Source organism: Pezoporus occidentalis, unplaced genomic scaffold (assembly GCF_034315485.1).
Source record: "Pezoporus occidentalis ecotype Australia unplaced genomic scaffold, CSIRO_AGI_Poc_V1 ctg23, whole genome shotgun sequence".
NCBI lineage: Eukaryota > Metazoa > Chordata > Aves > Psittaciformes > Psittacidae > Pezoporus > Pezoporus occidentalis.
Window position 1 is genome coordinate 3,414,647 of NW_026914180.1, and position 25,284 is coordinate 3,439,930.

At 41.3% G+C, this 25,284-nt stretch overlaps 1 protein-coding gene across 24 annotated transcripts in view; it reads right to left on the bottom strand.

Annotated features, from left to right (window-relative positions):
- Positions 1-774: 774 nt before the first annotated feature.
- Positions 775-25,284, bottom strand: part of KMT2C (lysine methyltransferase 2C) — a 194,014-nt gene continuing 169,504 nt past the window's right edge. For 16 of the 24 annotated variants that reach the window (XM_062621427.1, XM_062621426.1, XM_062621432.1 and 13 more), the window contains 20 exons: positions 25,187-25,250; positions 23,143-23,375; positions 18,432-20,129; positions 16,662-16,874; positions 16,063-16,227; positions 14,616-14,757; positions 13,749-13,896; positions 12,727-12,905; positions 12,453-12,607; positions 12,025-12,274; positions 11,293-11,432; positions 10,216-10,320; positions 7,430-8,552; positions 6,336-6,472; positions 6,030-6,172; positions 5,597-5,765; positions 4,245-4,361; positions 3,598-3,671; positions 3,094-3,202; positions 775-2,855 (listed from right to left, as the gene is read on the bottom strand). In XM_062621427.1, the coding sequence (XP_062477411.1) occupies positions 2,763-2,855; positions 3,094-3,202; positions 3,598-3,671; positions 4,245-4,361; positions 5,597-5,765; positions 6,030-6,172; positions 6,336-6,472; positions 7,430-8,552; positions 10,216-10,320; positions 11,293-11,432; positions 12,025-12,274; positions 12,453-12,607; positions 12,727-12,905; positions 13,749-13,896; positions 14,616-14,757; positions 16,063-16,227; positions 16,662-16,874; positions 18,432-20,129; positions 23,143-23,375; positions 25,187-25,250 (5,457 nt within the window). In that variant the 3' untranslated portion in view covers positions 775-2,762. The remainder of the gene's footprint in view (positions 2,856-3,093; positions 3,203-3,597; positions 3,672-4,244; positions 4,362-5,596; positions 5,766-6,029; positions 6,173-6,335; positions 6,473-7,429; positions 8,553-10,215; positions 10,321-11,292; positions 11,433-12,024; positions 12,275-12,452; positions 12,608-12,726; positions 12,906-13,748; positions 13,897-14,615; positions 14,758-16,062; positions 16,228-16,661; positions 16,875-18,431; positions 20,130-23,142; positions 23,376-25,186; positions 25,251-25,284) is intronic. The other 8 variants (XM_062621433.1, XM_062621451.1, XM_062621428.1 and 5 more) reach the window with 6 other exon arrangements.

Sequence of the window (25,284 nt, forward strand, 5' to 3'; positions counted from 1 at the left end):
GGAGGGTTATAAATCTGTTCTGTGTACACCCAGGCCCATGTCAGTTCCCTGCTCACAGCTGGGCCCTGCCTGGGCTGAGGTGGAAATTCAGTTTTCTTCTCTAAGTAAGTGACTGATTGCTCACAGGTGACCCTGAGGAATTGGGCTGAATACGAAGCATGAAAGGAAAACACCACAGAATCACAGAATGGTTTGGGTTGGAAGGGACCTTAAAGCTCATCCTGTTCCACCCCCCTGCCACAGGCAGGGACAGCTTCCACTAGACCAGGCTGCTCAAAACCCCATCCAACCTGGCCTTGAGCACTGCCAGGGATGGGGCAGCCACAGCTTCTCTGGGCAACCTGTGCCAGGGCCTCACCACCCTCACAGGGAAGAACTTCCTAATATCTAATGTAAATGTCCCCCCTGTCAGTTTAAAGCCATTCCCCTTGTCCAGTTGTAAAAAGTCCCTCTCCAGCTTTCTTGCAGGCTCCCACCAGCTGTCAGTGCTGATTCCAGCCCCAGTCCAACTCACAGCTTGCACGAGCTACTGTGGAGAAAACCAACTCCACCGCAGCCCAAACCAGCAGCAGCAGGACACCCCATTAACTCTTTTTTCCTGCACCTCTGGCTGATTTTCTGGGAAAGACCCGAGCACTGGGAATGGCGGCTGGGAATGCTCAGGACCTGGCAGCAGAATGTGTGGGTTGTGCTACAGCCATGGGGACCGCAAGTGCTGAAATCCTGACAGAACTGGAGAAGAGACCGCTCAGAATAAAACCAGGAGGATGTACCTTATAGATGTAAAATATTTTTATTTGTAAATGCTGATCTTCTAAATCTGTTTCCACAAATTCCAAAACCCATAACACTCTGTATGCTTCAAAAAATTCTGTTGTTTTTTTTTTTTTGAGTTGTTTTTTCGTGTGTTTTTTTTTTTGCCAACATTAGATACTATTATACAGAACAGAAAAAAACTGTAGGACAAATACTGGTAGGATGTTGGAATATTGTACAAGAGAAGAAAAATATTCAAGAAACAATTTCATACAGCTATTTATCAAGAGAAAAATATATACAATTGATTTATTCTGTAAGATAAAAATACATCATGCCATATACATTACAAGGTCAGAACTGTATGACTGAATATACCAACAGTTTACAGTCCACTTTCATTGTGCACACACAAAAAAAAGAACTTCATTTTTTTCTTTCTCTATTTATTTAGGCTGTGAAGTGTCAGTACCAGAATCTGAAGTACAAAATAAGAAGCTAACCTGGTTCCAAATGCTGATTAATTTCTACAAGCAAACACAAAACAATGTGTTTCATTTTTTTTTGTGTTTTTTTTCTTGTTTTTTTTTGAAAGAAATGTAAACAAAAACCAATCCATACAAACACATCTTTAAATTACAGTTTCCAAACCCCTATTGCCAGAGTCCTGCAGCTGCAAGCACGTTACATCGCGGGTTTTGTCCTCGTTTTCCTGTTAAGAAGGCTGTCGGCGGGTCGGAGTTAAGCTCCGACTACATGATTCTAAGCCGTTCCCATGATTTAAGGTAGGCTGAACAGTCCCCCCTGATCTTGACTACTTTTGCTGAAGGAAAAAAAAACAAAGTCCAGCCTCTCTTTTGGGTGGTTTTAGCAGTTATTCACAGTTATCACAAATTGTAAGCACGAAAAAACCTGACTTAAGAAATAGGGATGCAACAATATAATACAAATAAAATTAATCTAAAGTCCCCAACCATCTACAAAAGCCCCAGGTTTACTGTACACACGCCCTTACCAGGCTTTAAGGTTGACTTAAAAAAAGGTCTCCAAGACCCCAGCTGAGACTGCCTGAAACATAAAAACCCCTCTCGTTTTAAACGGAGATTTTGGTTATCCCGTTGCGCGCCTCCGGGAGATCATATTGTAACATCCCTATTGACGGCGTGTTATCAGCACCCAACTGCCGCAGCGTCTGGTAGCATTTGGTCAAGAACTAGGTTTTATAATGTATTTTTTTCTTTTTTTTCTTTTTCTTCTCAAACTATTTACAGGTGTGTACAAAGGAACAACGTAACAGGGTGTGTTAGTTCTGCAGGTAACAGCAGCAGCTTGGCTTTCTTCTAACTTTCTTTTTAAAAATAGCTTCATTCACTTATTCAATAATAAATACAAAAAGGTTCTCTTATTTTACAGAAATCAAAAACTACAATAAACTGACTCATGGAATCAAGTATTTAAATGTATTTTAGTGCAAGTTATTTTTTTCCCTTAGCTCTATCCCTAAGGAAGTCGTTTCAGTACATTCCTTGTTCAGTGGTGTCTACTTTTATTTAAAATTTTTCTTTAATCAGAGGGCCTGCCCCTTTATCAAATAAGGCTGTGGCCAGCACTTTGGACTTCTCCCTTTCGCTGGTGATTTCAGTCTTACATTCATAGATGCCCACCTGCAGTCCCGCAGGTCAGCCCTCGGTTCTTTGCCCAAGTTCATCAGTTTCTCCTTAGTGAGCTCAAAAACAAAAGTGCTGGACCATTCTGTTAACTCAGTCTCACCTCCCCATGGCTGGAAAGTTGGCTTCGCGTTTTGCCGGCTGCTCCTGGTGCTTGCTGGGTGGTTGCGCTCTTTTTTCTTGTTAAGCACACGAGTAGAAAGCTGTACTTCCAGAAGTGATTTTCTTTGTTTCTTCTTTTCCCCTTCAAAAAGGCAACAATTTTCCGTCGACAAAATCAAACTGTGAATCACTTCTTCCTAGGGACAAGCAGCCCTCAAAGACAGCAAGGAATGCATTCTAGTTCATCCACTTTCGGCAGTTTACAGCTCCACAGTGACATGGAATCTTGTGCTGGTCATCTTCAAAATCAAACTTGTAGTCATAGCAAAGCTGGAAGCAGATGGAGGGAAGAACGGTTATGGAATGCCCAGGATCTGTCCTACCTTGCGTGGCACCTCCAAATTAAACACCAAAATACTGCTGAGGCAAGACTGGAAAGGGCAAGGAGGGGAACACCACTCTCCCACCCCAGCACAAACAAGCAGGGCCACTACCTGTAGAAATCACACAGTATCAGAGAGCAATGCAAGTAGCAAGAGGTGAGTAAAACCTAACAAGAGCGCCCTACCTCCTCCCCCTTCTGGATTCTCCTGCTGGAGCTGATGATAATTTTGTGTCCTCTCTCAAAAGTCACCACCTCGGCCACGCAGTTCGGTGCACACGAATGGTTGATGTACCTGTGCAAACAGTTGGAAGAAGAGTAACCTTTTAAGGAAATGTATCTCCTGAGGCAAATCTAAACAAATCCTCAAGATGACTTTAGTTAGCTTCAGGGTGCACTGACTGTCCAGATATAACTGTATTGCTCTCTACATGATTCTGTACCTAGAAAATGTCAGAAAAGTGAAGCATTAAAAAGAAAATACTCAATTCCTTCTTCATAGCTGCCATGAACCATAATCAAATCAAAAAGCTAATGATGCCAGTGGAACAGTCCAACGACTGAATGTACCAGCTCAGAGAATAAAAACCACTGAGAGAACCATAAGCGTGACTCCCTCACACCCAGCCCCAGCCCAGGGAATGTAGATCATCCCCCCAAGCAGGGTCAGATCTCCTCAGAGCCACCCACCTCGCGGGACCGCCTGTCAGGGTCGCATCGATGACATGGTCGTTGTCAATGCGGAACATGTACACGCCACGGTTCTGGAAGACAGGATGGGGAAAAACACTCTCTTAATTTAAAGTTTTCACTTAATTCCCAGTGATTAAACAGAAGCAGCAGCGTGGATCAGCTCCTGTGTCCCCCTGTGTTCAGGATCAAACTCTGCCACTGGCTCATGAGGGAACAGTGAGCCACACACTGCCCTTCCCCTCACCGGGATGTGAGGGAATGGAAGGGGAACACACATAAATCTCATTTCCCTAGCAGCTTCTGTACTGCCTTTCACTTGGGATCTTAAAGTGCTTCACAATTGTGTACTGTTACAATACCCCAGAGTTACAAAGGAAGTTGCTTTCAACTTAAAGACGTTCTCTGTCCCCAGGACAGGGGACGTATATTGCCTATCTGCCCAGGGCACTGTGAGAGCTATTTAACACTTAAATACTCTGATCTGATAAGAAACACTGTAGACTGGTTATATTTCTAGCCTATTGCATTTATAGTACAGCAGAAAGCAAATGAAAGGACCTGAATTCAAACAGCAAAAAAAGCATTTGTTGTGTTGTACATACGTTTGAAAGGGGAAAGGAACAGCGACCAAGCAGCAGCCATACCTGAGATTCATAAAGCTTCTCCTTCCTGTTTGCTACCTCATTCCGTATAATAGTTCCGATATATTCAATGACCATAGTGTGCTTTTCAATGTCTCTAGCAGCATATAAGCCCAGGCCCTGCAAAAAATACATCAGGATTTAGAATTCTCTATTGACAGTTACACTGCATTCCTCACTGCCCCACAGCTGTTCCTGCAGAGCATCCCATGAAAACTGAGCAATCCAGGAGGAGTGAAGCAGCATGTACATGGTGTATGTGACTGCCGAGACTTAGGACCCAGCTCCACGTTACACTGTCACTATGCAAGAAAACGTACTTGGCTTGTGTCTAGGTGAGGAACCTTCTTTTGCACCTCTGGCACCTGGCTGTGTAAATATTAGGAATTCACTGAAAAACCAAGTGGGCCTTACTAGAGCAGAGAGATTTAATAGGAACGCAGCAGCACAATTAAATCCAACCTAAAATAAACAACAACTCTGTTCATACACAGTAAGATTAATTACAGAGCTTTTGCCAAACAGTCTGTGGAACAAAGCACCACCAGAATTACACGAAACAACGAATTTCTTCGTATTATGAACACGAACAAGCATTGAACTCCTCCTGCTGGCCTCGCACCACTTTACTCAGCTTGGTCTGAGTGTGTCAAGCTCCAGCTGTGTGTGTGTTTTTATTACGTTTTACCATGTTTTTGAGAAATATGCCTCCTAAAACTTGAAAGGAACTTGAAGACAGGCTGAAAGAGCTGGGCTTGTTCAGCCTGGAGAAGAGAAGGCTCTGGGGAGACCTTAGAGCAGCTTCCAGTGCCTAAATGGGCCAACATGATATCTCCAGAGGGGCTTTTTACAAGGGTATGTACAGCTTTAAACTGAAAGAGAGTAGATTTAGATTAGGTATTACAAAAAGAAGTTCTTTCCTGTGAGGGTGGTGAGACCCTGGCACAGGTTGCCCAGAGAAGCTGTGGCTGCCCCATCCCTGGCAGTGTTCAAGGCCAGGCTGGAGGAGGCTTTGGACAACCTGGTCCAGTGGAAGGGGGGTTGGAACTGGATGAGCTTTAAGGTCCCTTCCAAACCAAACCATTCTGTGATTTTATAACAAACAAATGAATTTTTAAGATGTTCACAATAATCAGAAAAAATCATACTGAAGATAAATCTATGGAAGTGATTTGCCACATAAAAAATCGCTGATTTGGGGATAAGACTTGAAAGATTTTCCTAATATATTTAGTTTCCATTATTTAATATAAATTTCATATAAATGTTTATATAGAAAGAAATAGAAAAAAATATAGAAAATAGATCTAAATTAAAAATACTTCCTTTTAATACACATCTGAAACAGAACTGACCTGAATACGAGAGCGAGCCAGATACACATTGGACTTCCATTCTGTTTTCATTTTGCGGTACTGAGAGGACTTGGAATGGACAAACTGCTTACTGTAAGGCGCATTCAGTTCTCCCGTGACTGTGCTCTGAAAGGACTTTGATGTGCTGGTGCTGTTCAAGGTGTGAGGCCTGGAGGAGTTGGGCATGTAATGGGAAAGAATACAAGAAAAACTGAAGATACCTCTGAAAAGAGCCACAAACCCCATCAAAAATTCTTTTAGACATACAGACACTTAAAGCCAGCTAGCGTAGACGACAAAGCAATTCCTCGGATTTGGGCATGCACATACACAGCCAAGGACGACAGGGTTTGTAAGCAGCAGACGAAAGCACAAATAACCCTAAGCAGCCTATAAACCCTGGGCTGTACTATGTGAAATTAAAACAAAATACCTTAACACAAACCTCTTGACATGGGTACTCATTTTAGGCTCGGCACGGGCACAGCCCGTGGGGTTGATAGCAAGAGGAAGCTCCATTAAGGGGTTTCGGCCATAGCGGAAAGTGTAGTTCTCACAGGCCTCAACCCCTGGCAGCTGCAAAAAAAACAGACAAGAAGAAAAGAAATCCAAGTAGTTATATGTTAATTGTATGTAACCAATTAGTTACTTTACCACATGCTTCTTCCTGTTCCCCTTCTCACATGTATATCCAACAATTGGGGGGGATCCAGCAAGAACTGGGATGGTGAAGACTCACCGATTCAGCAATCCTGGCCACTGCAGAGACTGTCAAACCAAAGAGGTCTTCACCCTTCAAATAGCCAGGAAACAGCTGGAGCATTTCAGATTCTTTTCTAACAGAAGCAACGGGCTCCAGGATTTTATCCCACACACCTACACAACCATACGGGAAAGAGTTACAGTGATCAATAAAGTAATGGTACTGGTTTTAAATTGAATGCCTGAGGATATCGGGACCCAGAAACCCACACTGGAAAAGCAATTTGTTGCTGGTTGTATACACACACAGGCTGGTGTTTGAAAGAGACAATCATCTGGTGAGTTGATTTTTTTTCCCTGAACAAATCCCAAACAAGCACCACACTCCTACTGCACACTTGATTCTCAGGAATGAAGCTTTTAGTATTTGCAGCATGGAAACTTTCAGTCCTCTGACAAGAATGACACAGACAGATTCTCCTGAGGAAACCTGCACAACATAAATTTCCTGAAAATAAACTATATATTGTATTTCCATTGGCTGATCATTGTCAGCTCACAGTTGTGGGTGGGCAATTCCCCCAGCAGCAGTGTGACCGGACAGAGGGAAGCTGAGTATATCGGCATGTACAGCATGAAGGGGTTAAGTATGACCAGAGCACTACAGGCCATGTGCTGTGTTTCTCCACCTCACCATACGTTTATGGTCTAACACAGTCTTCTCCCCCAGCCCAGAGACAACATTACCTGCCCTGAGAACAGCGTGGTCAAGTGAACTATTGTCTTCCTGCTTCCTAACTAATTGAGTTTGTATTTAAACAAAGTCACTTTCCATGAAAGGAAACTGATGCTGACATTCCTCCTATTTTAATACTAATTCACTTTCAAGTACTTGGTCTTTGGTCTCCTCTGTGAACTTGTAACAAGTCTGTATTTTCAGCTTATACAGTTTCTTCAGAGGTATCCCGAGTCTTCAGAGCACAGTATTCAAAATGGGCCCTGGAAACTCACTTTATGCATTACATCGTGCCTGCAACATGAATTTGTAACATTTATCATACCACAAGCATCAGGAGTAACGACACAAACAGCAAACTCACAAAAGTGGTGATCTTAGCTCACAATATTTACCTTTTGGTGTTGTGTCAGTAAGGACCATATCTTCATGGCCCTGCTCCACAACCTTGATGACAAATAATGGGAGCCCGTCCTTCTCCTCAATCGAGCAGAGATAGCGACAGCGTCTGTTGGCGTACCTCATGCTCCAGTACAACCGGCTGGCCTCGTAACCCACGGGGAAGAGTGCTTTGGAGGAGTGGAAGGCCTGCATCTGCTGTGGCAGCAGCTGACCGACGGCATGGAAAATGAGGCTTCCCACACGGAAAGTGTGGTCACGCTCTCCTCGCTGAACGATGCTGGCGATCTGCCGCACTTCATCTCGCTGAACATAGACCCTCCTGAAGACTGCAAAGTAACTAAGTTCTTGCTCATGAGTTCCCTTTGGTTTGTGCATGGGGCAAAGCATGGTCTTGTCTTTAAAAAACATGCATTGTGCTTTAATGGCACAGGTAAAGTGATAAATATTGGTGCACCTTAACCTGTGACAACCGCTGGTGGCACCCATTTTGTGACAAAACATGCATTTCATTTGCAGGCCTCTTCGCAGTGCGAGTTCTACATTTATTAAGGCACCAGCTTGTGTCTCGTAGACTTCTGTAGACCAAAGAGCACAGTTCAAATGGACCCAAAGGTCTAAGTCCAGGTTAAGAAGCCTTGCTGGTCCATCAGTTAACCCATCACCTTCCTCGTGACAGAAGCAACATTTCCTGTAGTCTTTAGGCACGGGATCTGGTTTAAGGGTTGTGCCCAGTTTTTTGAGAAATTCATCTATTTCTTCTTCACAAGGAGGTTTGAATGATCCTTTAGGAATCACAATCTGAATGCTCCACTTTTTCCATTTCATGCCTTTCCACTTCTTACTGGGAGGCCGACAGTCATCAAGACTGCTATGTATTGCTTTTAACCTAGGTTTTAGTTTCACTGTTACCTTAAGCTCATCTGGTTTTGCCTCTACCTTGGCTGCTTCAAACGCAGGGGGGAACATGATGGGAGGTGATGATGGTGGAGAAACTTTTTCCTGCAGCTGAGGCAGACAGTGGACATCCAAAGCGGAGATGTTGTTGCTGTACTGATGGAATGCTTTAGGTGGCCTCTCTTTCATCGGTGACTGTGGCAAAGAGGGAACTGATTCCTGCTGAATCAACAGAAAACTCTTAAGATAAAAATCTTAAAGCGTGAACCATTAGATGTAGCCTGGAAACACTGTCAGGTCAGTATGGAAGAGTCTACTAAGAGTACCTAAGATCCCAGTGCAGCAACAGGGAAGGATGGAAATTACCCTGACCTGCATTATCACAGCTTGTGCCAGGATATGGAGCGCAAGAGTTCTCCCAGTCTGCCTAGAATGTGGTGCCCCTCAATAAATATGGGGAAGAACAAATAATCCTTCATTGAGGTTATGAATGAAAAACTACTCAGTTGCCCTAAAGGAGCTAACTGACAGAGTTAGTTCTTAGGTGTTCTTAGACAGTTTTGTGACAACACAAAGTAACTTTAAAATATGGGTCACAGAATTCATTTAAGGAGTAAGAATCCTGTTATTTGGTAGAAGGGGAAGATTTGGAATTAATGCCACATATTTTTCCTGGTAACAAGTAAGGAGGAAATTCCTGCAGGGCTCTAGACAAGCTTTACCTTGAGGACTTTACTATTCACTCACAGAAAGCAGGAATTACACCTGCAGAGATTTGTTAAAAACCAAACCAAAACATAAAAGGAGAGGAAACAAGAACAAAGGAAGTTTACATTTAGAAGTTCCTAATGTGGTTTGTATGATTAATCCTGAAAGAGTAAATGAGAGGATCAAGAGCCTGAAGATGGCGTTTAATTAGCTTACTGACGTATGTGCTGATGCACTTCTACAGAAATACTTGTACAGCATTTACCCTGCTTAAATACTAGAGGAGATGAGCTACATGGGACACTACAAGGATGCAGATGTAACACACATTTATGTTCTCCTCCAGGTATGGGTTATTTTTAATTTCTTCTGAAAAAAAGCAGGATGCATTTGAAGTGAGGCAGCAAATTCTAAAGTAAATACAGGACTATGAGAAAGCATTAGCTAGGTAATGTCTGAAGCACAAGGCCTGTTCTGTCCACTGGTTCGGGGCGGGGGGAGAAAAAGGTACATTTGAACCTCGCAGGGTCTGTAGGTAGCGAACTACAGCATACTGTTCCAGCCAATCTGAGAAAAATCCATGGCATAACTCCACTTTCAGTTGAACAAATGTCTTAAAATGTCTGTGTCCAGTAATCCAAACCTCTTTTTCCTCTTCGCTGCCAGTCAGTAGGTTCTTTACTACTATTTTGGTACTTAATGATTTAAAATGACAGCTATGCCCAAATAAAGTGATGAACAGGATTGCATTTTTCCAGTTACACTTAACAAATAAAAGTATTTTTTGCAAACCTGTAGTTCAGTTGTTATTTGCACAGTTATATTTCTATTTACCGTAAAAGCCAAACCAAACTGCAGAATTACAGCCCTTAAAGATGTATCTATGGTTTTGCATAATGCCCAGAGAACTTAAATGTCTACTTTTTTGAGACTGCATCTTCAAAGAGAGTAAGGACAGCACAAGGTGGCTGCTGTTCTGCCCTGCATCTCTGTCACAATGGAAGTTATGCAAATATAAATTTTACTTCATGCTGCTTGCTCAGAATCTCAGTGTCTAAGCATAGAGCAATTAACTTATAAACCTGCAGAATGAAGTGCAAACTTCCCCCTTGCCCCCTTTGTTCTTCAAAAACTAGCTGCAGTAATTTCTGCTCACTAGAAAGCATCTGATACTCACTTTATTCTCCGAGTTTTTCGCTTGCACAGCTGCTGAATAAAGAACAAAGCAGTTGTTGCTACAGAATACAATGTCCTTCATTTTATCAGAGCCTTCTTGTGAATCCTGGGAATCAAACACAGAAGATTCTCAGAAGTGCATTTTAATACCATTCTTCACATATTAAGTGGAATGAAACAAGTCTTTCAATCTGGCTAGAAACTCTTTATCTGTAGAACATTTGTGAAATAATGAGCGATACTGTGATATAAACACTTGATTATTTGACAGATCTAGCGTTACCACCACCTACAACCTTGTTCTTCAGCATTTCTTGCCATTAACAGAAGTTTAAACAGCAAAATAAAGCATTCTATACCATGTACCCATCTGTTCCATAGGCACACTTGCAAAATAAAATCCATTTCTTTCGTCTTTAGATGGTGAAAGAACATGTCGTTTCAGCCTAATCAAAGACAGATCACACTGTTTTATCTACTGATCCATCTGCAAAACATTACTGTGAATTCAGTGATTCTCTGACTACATGAACCCATTACTTTTGTGCATAAATTCTGACTATATACCTTAGTTGCATAATTATCTCAACCTCATTGAAACAGTAATGGTTGTTCCTGAATGAATGACAGTTCCCAATATGAATACAAGAAACTGAGACTGAAACCAGATTCCTGCTCACAAAGGGTATAAGTATTCTTGCTGTTTGAATACTTCCTAACACAGCAATATGGCACTGCCTGACAAATAAGCTCTTCTGAATTAAGTTCCCTGAAGTGGCCATGGAAGAAGGTTAGTAGCAGAATTTAGGAAATTGCCATGATTATTATAACATAATTGCCATGGGACCTATTTTATGAAATTTACTGAAATTCTTTTTATGTAAATAACAACTTTGGTGCCATTTCTTATCTGTACTACAAACATACTTGAATGTCCCATCCTGAATTAGGGCACACATAGACAGGAGACTACAAAGAAACCTGGAAGTGGTACCAGTCGGCATGACAAGCAGTAGTCTTTGTTGCCCTTGTTTGCTCATTCACCATTATGTGTAAGAAACTACTTCCCCTGCAGTACCTGTTTAAGGAAGGGCAGGTCTTTGAAGGACTTCCGCACACCACTGCCAAGAACCACAACTTTGCAATGAGAGCACCATCGAGGTCTCAGTGCCGAGCCTTCTGCAATATTCTGACTGTGATCCTTATAGCCAGCTATACCTACAAAACAGGTAAGTCTGTTAGAAGCTGTATCAGATTAAACCTAATTTATGAGAAGTCACAGTATGCTTCAGTGGTCTAGAGGAGCAACATCCTCCTGGACAGGGCAAACTTTAAACTACATCCTGACAGGGAAATTATTTAAATTAGACCAAAACCAAGTGCGTGAACAAGAAGGCAAAAATACTTTCTTGTGTAAGAAATGAGTAACTAAACCAACATAGAAATACGTGCTTTAACAACTACATCAAGTTTTCTAGCATAGGAACAATCTTTCTGAGTGATGGATTTAAAATCAGACTGGACGAAAACCCCAACTAATAATGTTGGGAACTACTGGAATAAATACCTCAATGACAATGATGTAGAAAACAATGGAAATCAGAGATGGATCAGACCTATAGAGTTATGGTTAACACAGGAGCAGGTTCACATGTACTGATCATGATCATGTAAGAACAGAAAAGTATTATTCAGAATAAAAATCAATTATTCAATGCTAGAGCATGAATTTATGTGGCTGAAATGCATTCAATACTGACTCAGTTAAAATGTTGGTATTGAAACTGTGAAAGAATTGATGCCCACTCACCATTGCTGTTTGCAGGAAAGGGCACATTAGGTTGCTTCAGTCCATAAGACCCTACAATCCTGGCAGGTCCCATGGCTCCTGCCTGAGGACCCTGTAGTAAGCTTTGCCTGTACTCCATGGATGGGTTCACTCTGTGACTGCTGGCAGTTGCCATGGAGGATGGGACATCTGGAGCGTTACTAACTTCATAACTGTTGGGAATTCTGACGTGGAGCAGGTTGGAAAATGCTGCTACAACGCTGCTGATGTTCTAAAAACAGTATTAAAAACACACCTTTGTTTTCATCAGATAGCAATATAAATTACTGGGTGACTGCAACAGCTGCTTTATTGTACTATGCCGTAACCCCTTCAGGCTCACTACATATATAAAATATCTTAACTACTGTTGGTACTTTATGTATGCAATTAAAGCTTATTTCTTTTACCTCAGCAGCTGTGGGATGCAAAGTAATTGCTACAGATATAAGGCCAGATTTAGGACCATTCTGGGATGGACCAAGTTGAGATGCAAAAAAGCCAGAACCAGGTAATGCTCCGGAACCAGGTTCTGATTTTATATAGTTCCTTTTGGCTTCTGAACCTGAAAAGAAAACAAAATACACCAGGTTAATCCTACACACATGTGAATGCAAACAAAAAAATCTAACCAAAAAACCCAAACAAACCTAGTTTTAACTGTTTGCTCTGCTGCACTCTCACCTTTTCCAGTACTGCTAGGCAGGATGGGAATGATAGGAGATGGTACAGGTTCTGGGTTCTCCTCCTTTACAACCGACAAGTCTGGATACCTACTAATTTCCATTCCCACCACACTTTCAGGAGAGGAAGAAGGAACAAAGCTGTCAGGAGTATCCCTGTCCTCACAGTGATCTTGAACCCTGGAACAAAACCCGAAAAAGCTGTTTTGGAAATGGACAAAAAACCTTTGGTAAGCCAAAACATAAATCATGACAGTGAGCTGTAATTAACTTGTTTCTTGCTACTAGTCATAAAATGCAATTATGTGGAAGGCCATTGCTTCTGGGAATATCAGACTCCACTGCACACAGTGGTTTCTTGGGAAAGATACACAAAGGAAAACAGAGGCACTAAAAAAGCTCAGGTTCCATCACAGGACTGTCTGTTCTCCATGGCTCCATTTATCTGTGTAAAATATTAGTATTTAACATTTAAACTTTCTGGTTTAGACATATTCACTGATCCACCTCCCCTTATCCATGCACACACTCCAAAGATACCCAACTTTCATTAGTCAAGTGAAAGGAAAGCAAAAGGAAAGATCTTTGTAGGTAGACTCATGTTCTAGCAAGCATTTCTCACATGGTAACAGAAACTGAGTAGAACTGGGGAGTTTTCAGGCTGTCTCTTGCACAGTCCTGCTGCCTGGTACAGCAGTCATGTACTATCATCGTTCAACAGTACCATGCTGCTCCAGGAAAAATACCAATTTGTAGTTTTCTTCCACTTTCAAGACAGCAATGTAATGAATTCTCAACAACAGAATCTAGAGTTTAGCAATGGCAGAGGTCACCTGTTTTAGTATGCTTCTTTCCACATGCGGAATGCTAAGAGTTAACCAGGAAAAATTGTTCCATAAATGTTCTCTGAACTGCCTGTGCACAATGGATTTTGTTTCTTTACACAGTCTCAGTCTCATCTCCTACTAAAAGATCATAGAATCTCCTTCAAATATGTTTTTGAAGATGTCAAGGAAAACCTACCTTAACTCCTCCTGATTGTTGTGAGGTGGTGTTGGAAGTGAAGCAGGAACATCCACAGTTTTAGGGCCCTGAGCCATCGCTCTTGCTAATAAATCATCTTGTGGTCTGAAAGGCAACTGGAACTGCTTTGGTCCCAGAGCTTTGGTAACTAAAAACAGAAGTGCGCAACACAATGAGACATCTGTACAGCTCTTTCATTGACATACCTTCTGTGTGTCGGTGGCCTGATACAACCAAGTTATTACAGCAGATGGCAACACCACTTTCATACATTTATAGTTCAAAAATTTTTAACTGTTCATGATCAATCTACAGATTTACAAAACCTGAAAATTTTGAGCAAAAAGAGTGTGCCTCCTGCCACTGTGAGAGGATGCTTGGTTTAATTCAGAAAACAATCAACAACTTTTTAATAACAAAGGAGAACAGTCCCTATGAAGAGGCAGCGTAAGGTTTCATTTACTAGAAAGCACTTTTAATTGACCAAATTACAAGCATCAGAGAATATGCACTGACTACAAAGACTGCTGACAATACATTTGGGGTAACCTGCTTTTGAGCTCACTCAGCTAACCTGTTAGTCATTTGTACCGGACATAAAAATTATTTTGAAGTTTTCTTTTTCATTTCCCAAGAGTGCTTCTAGCGCTCAATATGTTTTCAAAAGGCAAGAGGGAAAAGGCTATCATCTGACATTACACTGGTGTAAAATAAAACTGGATGGTAACAACTGTAACCTTGTAAAGTTTAGACATAATGGCTTTATAAAAGAAGACTACAGCAACTGACAAGCATCCCAGTTACCTATTTTGCAATTGGCTACGAACTCGACTCATTTATTATGGAAACAATATGTATTAGCCTTACCATCATGACCTCCTAACATACCAGCCTTGCCAGCAAGTTCCTCAGTGGTTGCGAAGCCGTTTACCAACTTCTGGCATGCCACGGGAGGTGGTGTGGGAGGGAGAGAGGCTGGGGGTGTCGGGGGATTGCTCAGATTGTTCTGCTGCATGAGATGAAAGGACTGTAAATCGGCTGTGGAACACCAGGTGAAAACTTGCCTTGTTCTACTACTAGATAACCCACTCACCTGGGTTTTTACACCCAGAGGCAGAACTGATAAGCAGTGATAGTTAATCCTCAAGTAGGTGACCAAATACATTAAAATATCTACTATAAAAGACATAATGCTTTGCTTTTCATTGATAATATCAATATTTTCATTGATAATATCAATGATATTATCAGAGAAATAGCTTACGCAAGGAGTATACATTATTGAAAAAAGATATAGCTAAAATATTTACAGAAAAGCACAAAGAACATTTTTAGGAATGGTTTGGAAGCCCCAACACATTCCTGCAGTTTAAACAAAGATTTGAATTTAAGATTGGAAGAGCTATTCTGCAGTGACTCTCCATCACCATAAGCAAGTCAGCTTACCCCATTTTCACTAAAAGGGAAGCTACCTCACATGATGCACATGATGAGCTTTCACTGAAGCATCTACCATGGAGAAGCAGATACTCTGCAAGCTCACACTCCAGGCTACCTCTCGCTGTGGGTTTAACTGCCATATTTTGAACAAAAATTAAATGAGAACTCCGCTATGTGTTCTTGCTACAGTCATGCCTACAAAGCCTACTTTGACCACGGCGACTATTTCCACTGTGTCACATTCTGAGCTTACATGCCATGTAATGCTGGAGTAAACACACCACTGGTTTTTAGTAAGTTACTTAAGTTTTCATATTAGGGTAGGCAAGCAGCAAATTTGATTCTGTCTGTTCACTATCTTGCTGCTCTCCCAGTACTGCCCCTCTGATCTTAGAGACTGAGTTTTAAATGCAGTGGATTTTTAGCTCATCAACAAACAGTCTACTTTGTTCACAGTTCTCAGGTTCTTAGTTAGGGCTTAGTGGACAAATGAGAGAAGCCTATTTCCCATTTAATTCACATTAAGAAAAGCTTTAATGCTTTCAATGACTTTGCAAAGTACTGAGAATTCAGCCTTTTCTGCTCCATAAAACTGTAATTAAAATTTTCACTATTCAGCATCCATTTGTAACAGAAATACTTGTAGTTTTTAATTAGTTTGCAACACAGTTTCCAGAACTGATTTCCATTTTCAGGGAGTAAAACAATGGTGACTGTTTCATCACAGCACCATCTAACTAGTCTAGCAACAGAAAATCATTTTATTCTGGTTGCATAAAAGGCAGGAACTCCAACTGACTAGTACTAATAAAAATGACATGGAACTTCTTCTCCTACAGAGAGCACACAATGGAAATCCAGATTAAAACCATACCTTGTAAATGAGCTGGGAGTAGTAATCTGAGGCCCCATCAAGAGTAGCACTACCAAAGCTTCCAACAAGTCGATTTCCACCATTTAGCTGGCCACTGCCATAAGGAAGAAAGTGGGCAAAGCTCACTCCAATTATTGGTTCCACCAAAGGCAGAAGAGAAAGCTGCTACATTAAAAGAAAAAGAAGTTAGAAATCAATGCTAACTACTACAGAGCAGCACTGCACATATCCAAACATTAGTAGAGTGGTTTCTAACTTTAACGGTAACTGGAATTTACCCACTATCAGAAAACTGTGTCAAACACAGGCCTCCCTGTTAAGGAAGGTGGCCAATTAGAGCCACAGCTCCAGCTCCTGCCAGTTCAGCCACAGAGGTTGCCAGAGCTGACAGGATCCCCCTGGCTTTGAGACTACCAAATGTCTGCTGTGTCAGTAGATCTTCCAAATTGAAATAAACCCAAAATTTTGTATTTCCTAGTTTCATTGAATTCTTCCATTTCTCCACCCTGTACTCAAAATTAAACCTAATGATCAACTTCACATCATGAGCCCATTCTTTGAGTGTCCTCTTTTGCGTGACCCAGCATCTGCATGCCTACCTGTTTTAACTGGATGAATGTATCAGTGTTGGGGTAAATAGCTTGCTTTTCTTCTTCCTCTTTTTTTCTTTTCTTGGACCGAGGAGCTGCCTTCTCTCCTGTCCTCTGAGTTCGCTTATTTCTCTGTTTCTTGGTTTCAGGTCCTACATCTGTTCTCTGAAGCTGGCTGTTACTACACCCAAATGCACTTTGCATCTGGTTTCCTGCAGTTTGCTGGTATAAAGAAAGAAAGTGAAGCAGAATTTTTGACATTTTAATATACATTTGGTTCAAATTTACTGCACAACAGTCTAGAAGAACACACACAGTGTAATAAATCTCATTGATAACAAACTGTATTTTACGGTTTGTTTACTTTGCTGTCTCACTGGCAACTCTAACTGCTGCACTGTCCCTACACACAGAATTATGACTTATCATTAACACCATTGACATCTGAAAACACCATCAAAACCTCACAGACAAGAAACATTTTCTTTTGAACACCCCTAAAATGAAGTTACATGTGCATGCAACCCTAGAGATTTTCACAATGGCATAACGAAAGGCAGACTGGTTACAGGAAAAAAGCATGTAAGTTAATAAACTACAAATGCATTTTGAGGTTAGAAACAAAACCAGTATTATGAAATGCTTCTGGATTGTACCATTTCTTAAATAATTTCAGCATGAATTTGCAAAGCCATTCTTCACGTACGAGGATAGTTGCGTAGAAGCAATCAGAATGGGATGTGGTAATGCAACAGGCAGTGGAAAGCTAAAAGGAAGTCCAATTTCTTGTATTAATTATTATTTTAAACAGCTCTACACAACCTCTACCACAAATACTCTCAGTAGTATTCCTGTCATGTATGTTTTAACCATGGATCTTTAACACTACCCAAGTTACCTCTGATTTTATCGGTATTAATTCATTTTCAAGGATGTATTCAGAGATTAGGCAGTCACAAAACAAAACTGAGCAGAGACTGAAGATTACAATAAAACAACCAACAAGTCTGAATGCGTCCTACCTCCACAGAAAAGAATTTTCTTTAGGTCTATTTTTAAGAACTTTATAAATTATTAAATCATATAATGTTATTAATATAAAAAATTAATGCTCTTCTCCATTAACGAAAAATCAATTAAAAATATTCTCTAACACAGAAATCCAGCATTTTTAGGAGATTTAACAATTTCACACTTTTGATAAAATAACCAAAAGCATGGTCTCTACTAAAATTAGAGACAGCATATGATTTTCACAGGGAAAACCAGAGCTTGGAATTGGTTCATTCACTCCAAATAGTGCAGATGAAGGGGTGTGAAGCCCAGCCCTGTGCCTCTGCAAAGGTGCACAGGTCACCCTGTACATGGCTAAGGTGGAGTCACAGAAGCACACAACATAACAGACATCCATATACTGCTCAGAAACATCCTAGTAGGTAATAGAGTAATATTGTAAAGTCTTTCCATAATCTTGGTAACTATGAGGAAGTGGCATTGTTCAAGAGGATTATCTATAGAAAAATTGGTGGTTTTTTCATTTTAATACTTTCTGATACATTGATCTACAAAGTCATGTTAAAATTTGTTCTTTTTGCAACACAGATGATTTACTCATGGAGAAAAGGCAGGAAGGGAGGCAAAAAATTCCTGAAAGCCATTTATTCCACTTTTGTGCAGGTAGGTTACCTCCCCACCTCTTCACAAATGCCTGCGGTAAAAGCACAAACTAGCTTTTGACTGTTGATGACCACTGTATAACAAAACTGGTAACAGGCTCACCGTTCCTTCAGCTGGATTTGGCTTCTCAGTTAGCTTCTTATCCCCAGAAGCCTCCTCTTCTGTTCGTCCACTGCTCTCCGACTTCTGATTTAGAAGAGATGAGGACTTCTTATTTTTAAGCAGGTGCTTCAGCAACTCGTTTCCTGACTCCCCTTTTGCTGCTGGAATGTTGGCTGCTTGTGCTGGACTCTGAGCTGAAGAGGCAGGCTGTGATGTGACCTTATCTTCTTCCACCTTAATACTGCTTGGATTTTCAGGTTTAGGCTCAGCTTGACTCGAGCACTGATCAGTTTCTGCCTTTTCTAATTTAACCTCTTGCATGCTGGTAGGTGTATCTGTTTTAGCCTTTTCAGTCTCTGTATTTACACTCGGCTGTTTCTGTGGCAGACTGCTGCTGGGGAGCTTACATTCCAGCTCTGGAGAGGCCTGACTCTCTCCTGCATTCGATGTTGATGGGCCTGTTAACTCCATTGACTCTTGTTCATCTTGGTGACGGGAAAGTTCATTGGGGGTGTTCACTGTGGGAGTGGAGGTAGAATCAGAAATGGTTGGAGTTGATGGTGCAGTTATATCTGAATGTGGAGTTGACGGGGCTTTTATTGACTCAGTATCATCATCCTTTTTCTTTTTCCGTGTCCTTTTCTTCTTTCCTTTCTCTTCAGGGATTATGTCAGAATACAGCTGTATGAGAGACTGGCTTGATCCAGAGAAGTTTGCTGCCTGAGGCGCGCTAGTGTCCGAACCACATGGGGCACCACTACTGAGTACTGTAGATGAAGGTACAGCAGAAGCAAATGGAGGCCTGACTTGGTTCTGAGTAAAGGCAGCCCCAGGGAGATTCCCGTGAGTTTGTTTTACATTATGGAAATTAGGGGCTCCACCTGGAACAGCAGATGTGTCAGGCCCAAAGGCTGTAGATCCCACTGGCCTTCGCTCACTGCTTTGCATGAAATTTGTGGCAGGAGGCGAGGTCACGGAACCTTGCTGCAGAATTTGCCCCATTTGCTGCTGTTGATGCTGTGGAGATTGCTGAAGAGGTCGTGGAGTTTGTATGAAATCACAAGGTAGATCAGAATTAAAGAAAGGTATCTGAGATAAGGATGTTTTGTTATTTAATTCAGACCCTATCATACTGTGCTGTTCTAGTTCCATGCGCTGCTGTAAAGCCCTCTGTCGATCTACCTCCTGCATAAGCTGAATGCGCTGCCGCTCCTGTTGCTCCCGTAAACGCTCCTTCCTTTCCCGCTCCTGAAAGCTTTCACTAAAAGGGTTATTGTCCTCAAATTCCACCCTCGGTGGTGGCCCTGACTGTGCAGTTGCATTTGGACCAGGCACAGGAGCTGGTGTACCAGGAGTAACAGGCAATGGTGTCATTGGAGGCTGCATCCTTGCTGGATTCATGGGCATGTGACTTGTAGGGGCATTTGCAGACTGCCATCCAGATAAGTTCGGCATTCTGTTTGGGGTGGACTGCCCAGGGATTACCACAGTATGTTGCTGATGCTGGAGCTGTTGTGCCACCATGGGAAAGTTCTGCTGATTCATTGCTGGTGATGTTCCTCCTGGAACCATTGGTGGCTGAGCTTGGACGCCTGGCATTATAGCATGGGGTGCCATTCCACACTGCTGCTGCTGCTGCTGCTGCTTGATTCGATATTCCTCAATCAGTTCTGCGTGCTCTTTCTGCTGCTTTCGAATCTGAAAATTAAAAAGCCATAATTCATCTCTGACATGTATTGACTGTAAGTAGCATTAAACTTGTAACTCACCATTATAATTTCAGCAATGAACCTCAGGCAAAAATAGCATTTCAACACAGTCTAATTTTCTCTCCCTTTTTTAAGGCTAAATAGCCATTGTTTCATTACAAATACCATCCATCCCAAAAGTTTAGAGAAAACAACAGTGCCTCCAAGTTCTAATTACAAACCAAGACTACACTGGGCAAGAGAATATATAAAAATAAAATCAAAAGTAATCCTTGTCCTATAGATCTTATCCATGCACAGGGTAAGAGTTGGGAACAGACATGAGGAAGGAAACAGTGAGATGCATGATCTTCCCAGGTCAGCAAAAGATTTTAAAAGACGTCATTGAAAAGGAAAGGTTTGCAAAAAAACTGTGAGGTAGATTCCCATTTATTCACAGATCCTCAAACATCACACAGCAGACGAAAATTTTCAATATTAAGATAAGAATAAACTCAACTTGGATATTAAACATTAAACCTTGTGGCTGATTTTTAAAGCAGGCAGGAGAAGCCAAGGGAGGTATATAACAGTGTCAACCACACAAGAAAGAGCATTTCAGAAACACAGCAGATACTTGACTACACTGCCCTCTAAACAAACAAAAGGACTTGTAATCCACTGATACATGCATTATGGGAAATGTCTCTTTTGCTTCTATTCATTAGATTATGACTTCCACAACTTCCATTTGCTGTTTGTACTGGTAGAAAAAGTCCGTAACAGAATTACAAATGTTTGACAGCACTCTCCTTCATATGGGGCAAGGGACAAGCCAGAAAGCTCAGGATAACAGAGGTATCACAGGACACACTCCAGAATGGAGGACAGATGCAGCCAAAAAGTACTGTGTACTATACACACAGTAATCTCAGGTCCCAGATAATTTATAAGCTCTGGCCTGGCACTGACTCCACCACATAAACAGTGCCACTGCATAAAGCCACTAACTGGACAGATCTGCACTGCACTGTCCAGTGCTCCAGGACTTCTCCATGGATACAGAGCACTAAACCTGTGCTGGCTCTGTATGCCTATGGAATGAGGCATCCAAACCACTACAACCTTCTGGGGTATGCAGTGGCAGATCAGCTATATGACTGTACTTGGAATTATCTGGGATCATAAAGGACCAGCACTGACTACACCCAGCCAGACCTGAGCCGACTTGTGCACATCAACTTGGTATTTTAACAGTCCAGGGGAGAACAAGGCAGAGAGTATTAGCACAGGTACAGTGCCACACCAAACAGTTAAGCTACCCTGGCCCCAGAGGCAATATGGTAGTGCCTGCACAGCTCAGTGCCTGGGCGAGTAACCCTGTCAGACATAAGCTTATGTTGCACAACATCAGCTCCAGTTTCTCTGCGCCTGTGTCCAGTTCACAGGGATTTGACAGCTCTCTAGATATAAATATGGAGACTTCACCCTTTTCAAAAACTTAGAGAAGCTTGATTACAGAAAAATCACCTGATCTGATCTGAAAGAGTGGTGAATTACTTCAAATAGGAGGCCCCTAAAAATATACTTCAATAAAACTTCAAGCTCCTACTAGGTATGCAACAAAGTGCTGTTTACAATGTGGATGACTGGTCTAAATCAGTCGCTGAAGGGGAGTGGAGGGTATTTAGTAGCAGTATATGAAACTTCAATTTAAAACTGAAAAATAAAAGAACTTCCATCATGGGACACTAAATGAATCTGCCAGCAATGTCATGATTAGCAGCTGTTACTTCAGCTCTGTTGTAAGAGCAGACTGACATATATATGAAAAAAACTGGTTAAAGTGATTTATTCCTTTTTTTTTTTTTCATTTTTTCTACTTGTGATTTATTGTGGAAGGGGGAGAAAAAAAGGAAGAAATGATGTAGACATGATTTATCTGCTCCATCGTTCTTCCACACAGTGAGAAGATGAGCCAAGTAATATTCTACACCCTTTGTCTTGAAGCAACACAGGAGAAAGAACAGGAGTCAGATATCGCTTAGGACTTCATTCCTAGTAAGGAATGACAAGCAGCTTGCTGCCAATTTTTCCCTCATATTAATAATTCTAAAGTATTTTCATGTTCAGGAGGTCTATCTGATTCTGACAATCATGCCAGATAATTTATAAATAATGTATTGAGGAACACAGCATTCAGTACAGTTGGCCAAAGCATATATTTATCAAAGCTACCACACGTTTAGCTTCAGTGACACTTACTATAATCACAATTACAAGATCTAGCAAGTGAAATTCTAACTGAATACAAAGGAAGGAAAACAAACCCCCAGTGGAAGCGGTTACACATTGGAACAGGGGTCCAGAGAGGCTGGGAAATCTCTACCCTTGGAGACTTGACTGATAGGGTGCTGGCTGAGCAACCTGATTTAACCATGAATCTAGTTCTGCTTTGATCAGGAGACTAGATGAACCCCAGATAACCCTTTGACCTGTATCATTCCATGATACAATAACAGATAACACACACCGATGATCAGCATCTAGGAACTAGACAGATCATAAAACTAGACTAACACTAAAGATACTATGAAAAGAGATTTTCAAACAGTAACATTTAACTGGAGTATACCCAAAAGGTTTTGATTATGTAAGGAGACCTGAGAAAGACCTGAGTTATGAGGTTCATTCAAGCCTGAAACCAAGCCCCACATGCTAAGAATTTTCTTTGAATCTTTCGTTTATGCTTTTAATTGTGCCAGGAACGGTGTTGCAAATCATTTTGCCAAGCAATGTCCCCTCTTCCCAAAGTATGGAGACAGCTTTTTGTCATGATGCTTGCCACAGCATATTCTCCTACAATTCCAGTGTCACACCACAATCCAGAGTAATGCTGTTACACACATGAAACATGATAGGGAGTGGTTCCCTTTAAATAAGCTCCACTGGATTAAAGGAAAGAGTCCTACCAGTATGATAGCTGAATATTAAGGTGATCAGTTTGGATTTCAGATGCTTACCTGTTCCAGCTGTTTCTGGACCATACTTTGCTGCTCAGTAACATGTTTAAGCTGTTCTGCATCTTCTTCTGGGAACTCACGGCCAGCTTTCTTGGCTGTACGCTGTTTTGCTGAGAGTGCCTTTTTTGATTTTCTGTGTGCTCCAATTTGCTCCTCAAGGTACTTCTGTTGCATTTGAAGGAGTTGTTGTGTTTCTTGCAGCCATTCCTCATATTGCTTTCTTTGTGAATCATCTAGACAGAAGGGAAATTAAGTATGACATAATCTCATTCTCCTTTTTAGAGATGAAGTTTCCCCCCTTATTTTAAGAAACCATTGGTTAAGTTCAGGCAGATTTGACAAAGGGTTTGCTATCTCACGAGATACTAAGTTCTTGGAGTGACATGAGTAAAGGGGACAGAGAACCAAATACCTGCATTTTTGAGAGAAAGTAATTTTAACATAGTCCCTTAATTTCAAGAGACACCAGCCTGCTGTCTACCCAGTAGATGTGTACTTGCTAGCCAGTGAGCAAACATAGCTTTGAAAGCAGCTACAGAGCCTGGTAGTGCCCAACACCCCCACAGAACACGGGACATGGAAGACCTCCAGAAGTACTCAGGTAAAGAGAAAGAGATCAGGGAGTAAGGACACAAATTTACAGGAAATACCCTCATTAATCCTGCTGTCTGCAGAAGATTTTTGTACATATAAAACCTATTTTTATTACCACTTCTAAGAAAAAAAAATCATAAACATTCATCAAGCATTTGTGAAATGAAAGAAAGACACTGTCTGTAAAAACAACTTCATGCCAGGGCCTTCATCACCAGTGCCCTTTCCTACCCACAAACAATGTACTCTCATTTAGACTGCAAATGAGACATTACTCTTTTTAAAATGAGAAATGCTCATCTATGAGCAGTCCATCGCTCTCAGATGTTTTTCTCAAGGCAAAACAATCATGTCTGATAACACTTGATCTGCACTAAGTGCAGAAGGCAAGAGTGAAGGTTTGGTGGTGATATCGTTTGTCTCCTGATCTCGTTGTGGCAATGAGCCAGATAGCCAGAAATACCACACGATCTTCCTTGTAAAGCAAGTCTGTTTAAGAAAGATACCTACATAACGGTAGGATTTCAATATAACCATGTCCTCCTTGTGCTCCAGACCCTACCACTTTCTACTTTGACATCTGTGTGGCAGTAACAACCATCGACTCTAATGGCTCAACTAAATCAATTCAGCCTTGAGGAGTGCCCATTCTTTTGATGATAAATTCTGCGTAACTAATCACATAACCTGAAGGGACAACTGAGTGGGAAGGACAGAGAGTAACTGCAGAGGGGAGCAACATGAAAGTGCAAATGAAAGTACTGAAATATTAACAAGTTCCAGGTAAGAGTAACTAGTACAGATTTTCTCAAGTACTCAGAACCAGCACCCCAACCAGAATGAGACCACTGCTGAGTGCCATGTCAAATCTCAAAGCTCATCCAGTTCAACCCCTGCCATGGGCAGATACCTTCCACTAGACCAGGTTGCTCAAAGGTCCGTCCAACCTGGCCAGCAGTCAATTAGAGTTGGGTAAGAGATTAATATAGATGATAATGCTAAAGTTCCTTATTGTATACTCAGTGCTGCTACTCCAGTTTCTAGAAAAGGTAAAGGTGTTTATTTGAAACACTTTTTCATGCATGGTCTTCCTCTCCCAACACATACTCAGTTTAAATTCTGCTAATAAATCTTTCTCATCATAGAGACTAGGATTTATGACTGACCTAGGGCAATCAGAAACAAGAACACAAAATACTAGCGCTGTATATTTCTGCTTTCAAAAATTGTGGCTCCCAACTAGTCTTGCTTAATTAATACCTGGAAAGCTTTTATTGGTATTTGTTAAAATGACAATGATGCTGCACAAAACTTTTTGCTTCTGAAATACAAAAAAAAACCCCAGCAATATAGACTGTAGTTCTCACTGAGCTCAGAATATTCCAACACAGCCCAGGACCGCTCTAGAATCCAACATCAACATATAGTCGGTTACAAAATCTGTACTTACTGACAAAACCAGGACCAAAATTGGGAGGATTAGGTCTAGACATCTGAGGTGTCAAACTTCCATCCTAGAAATTTCAGGAAAACATACAGACAAGGATA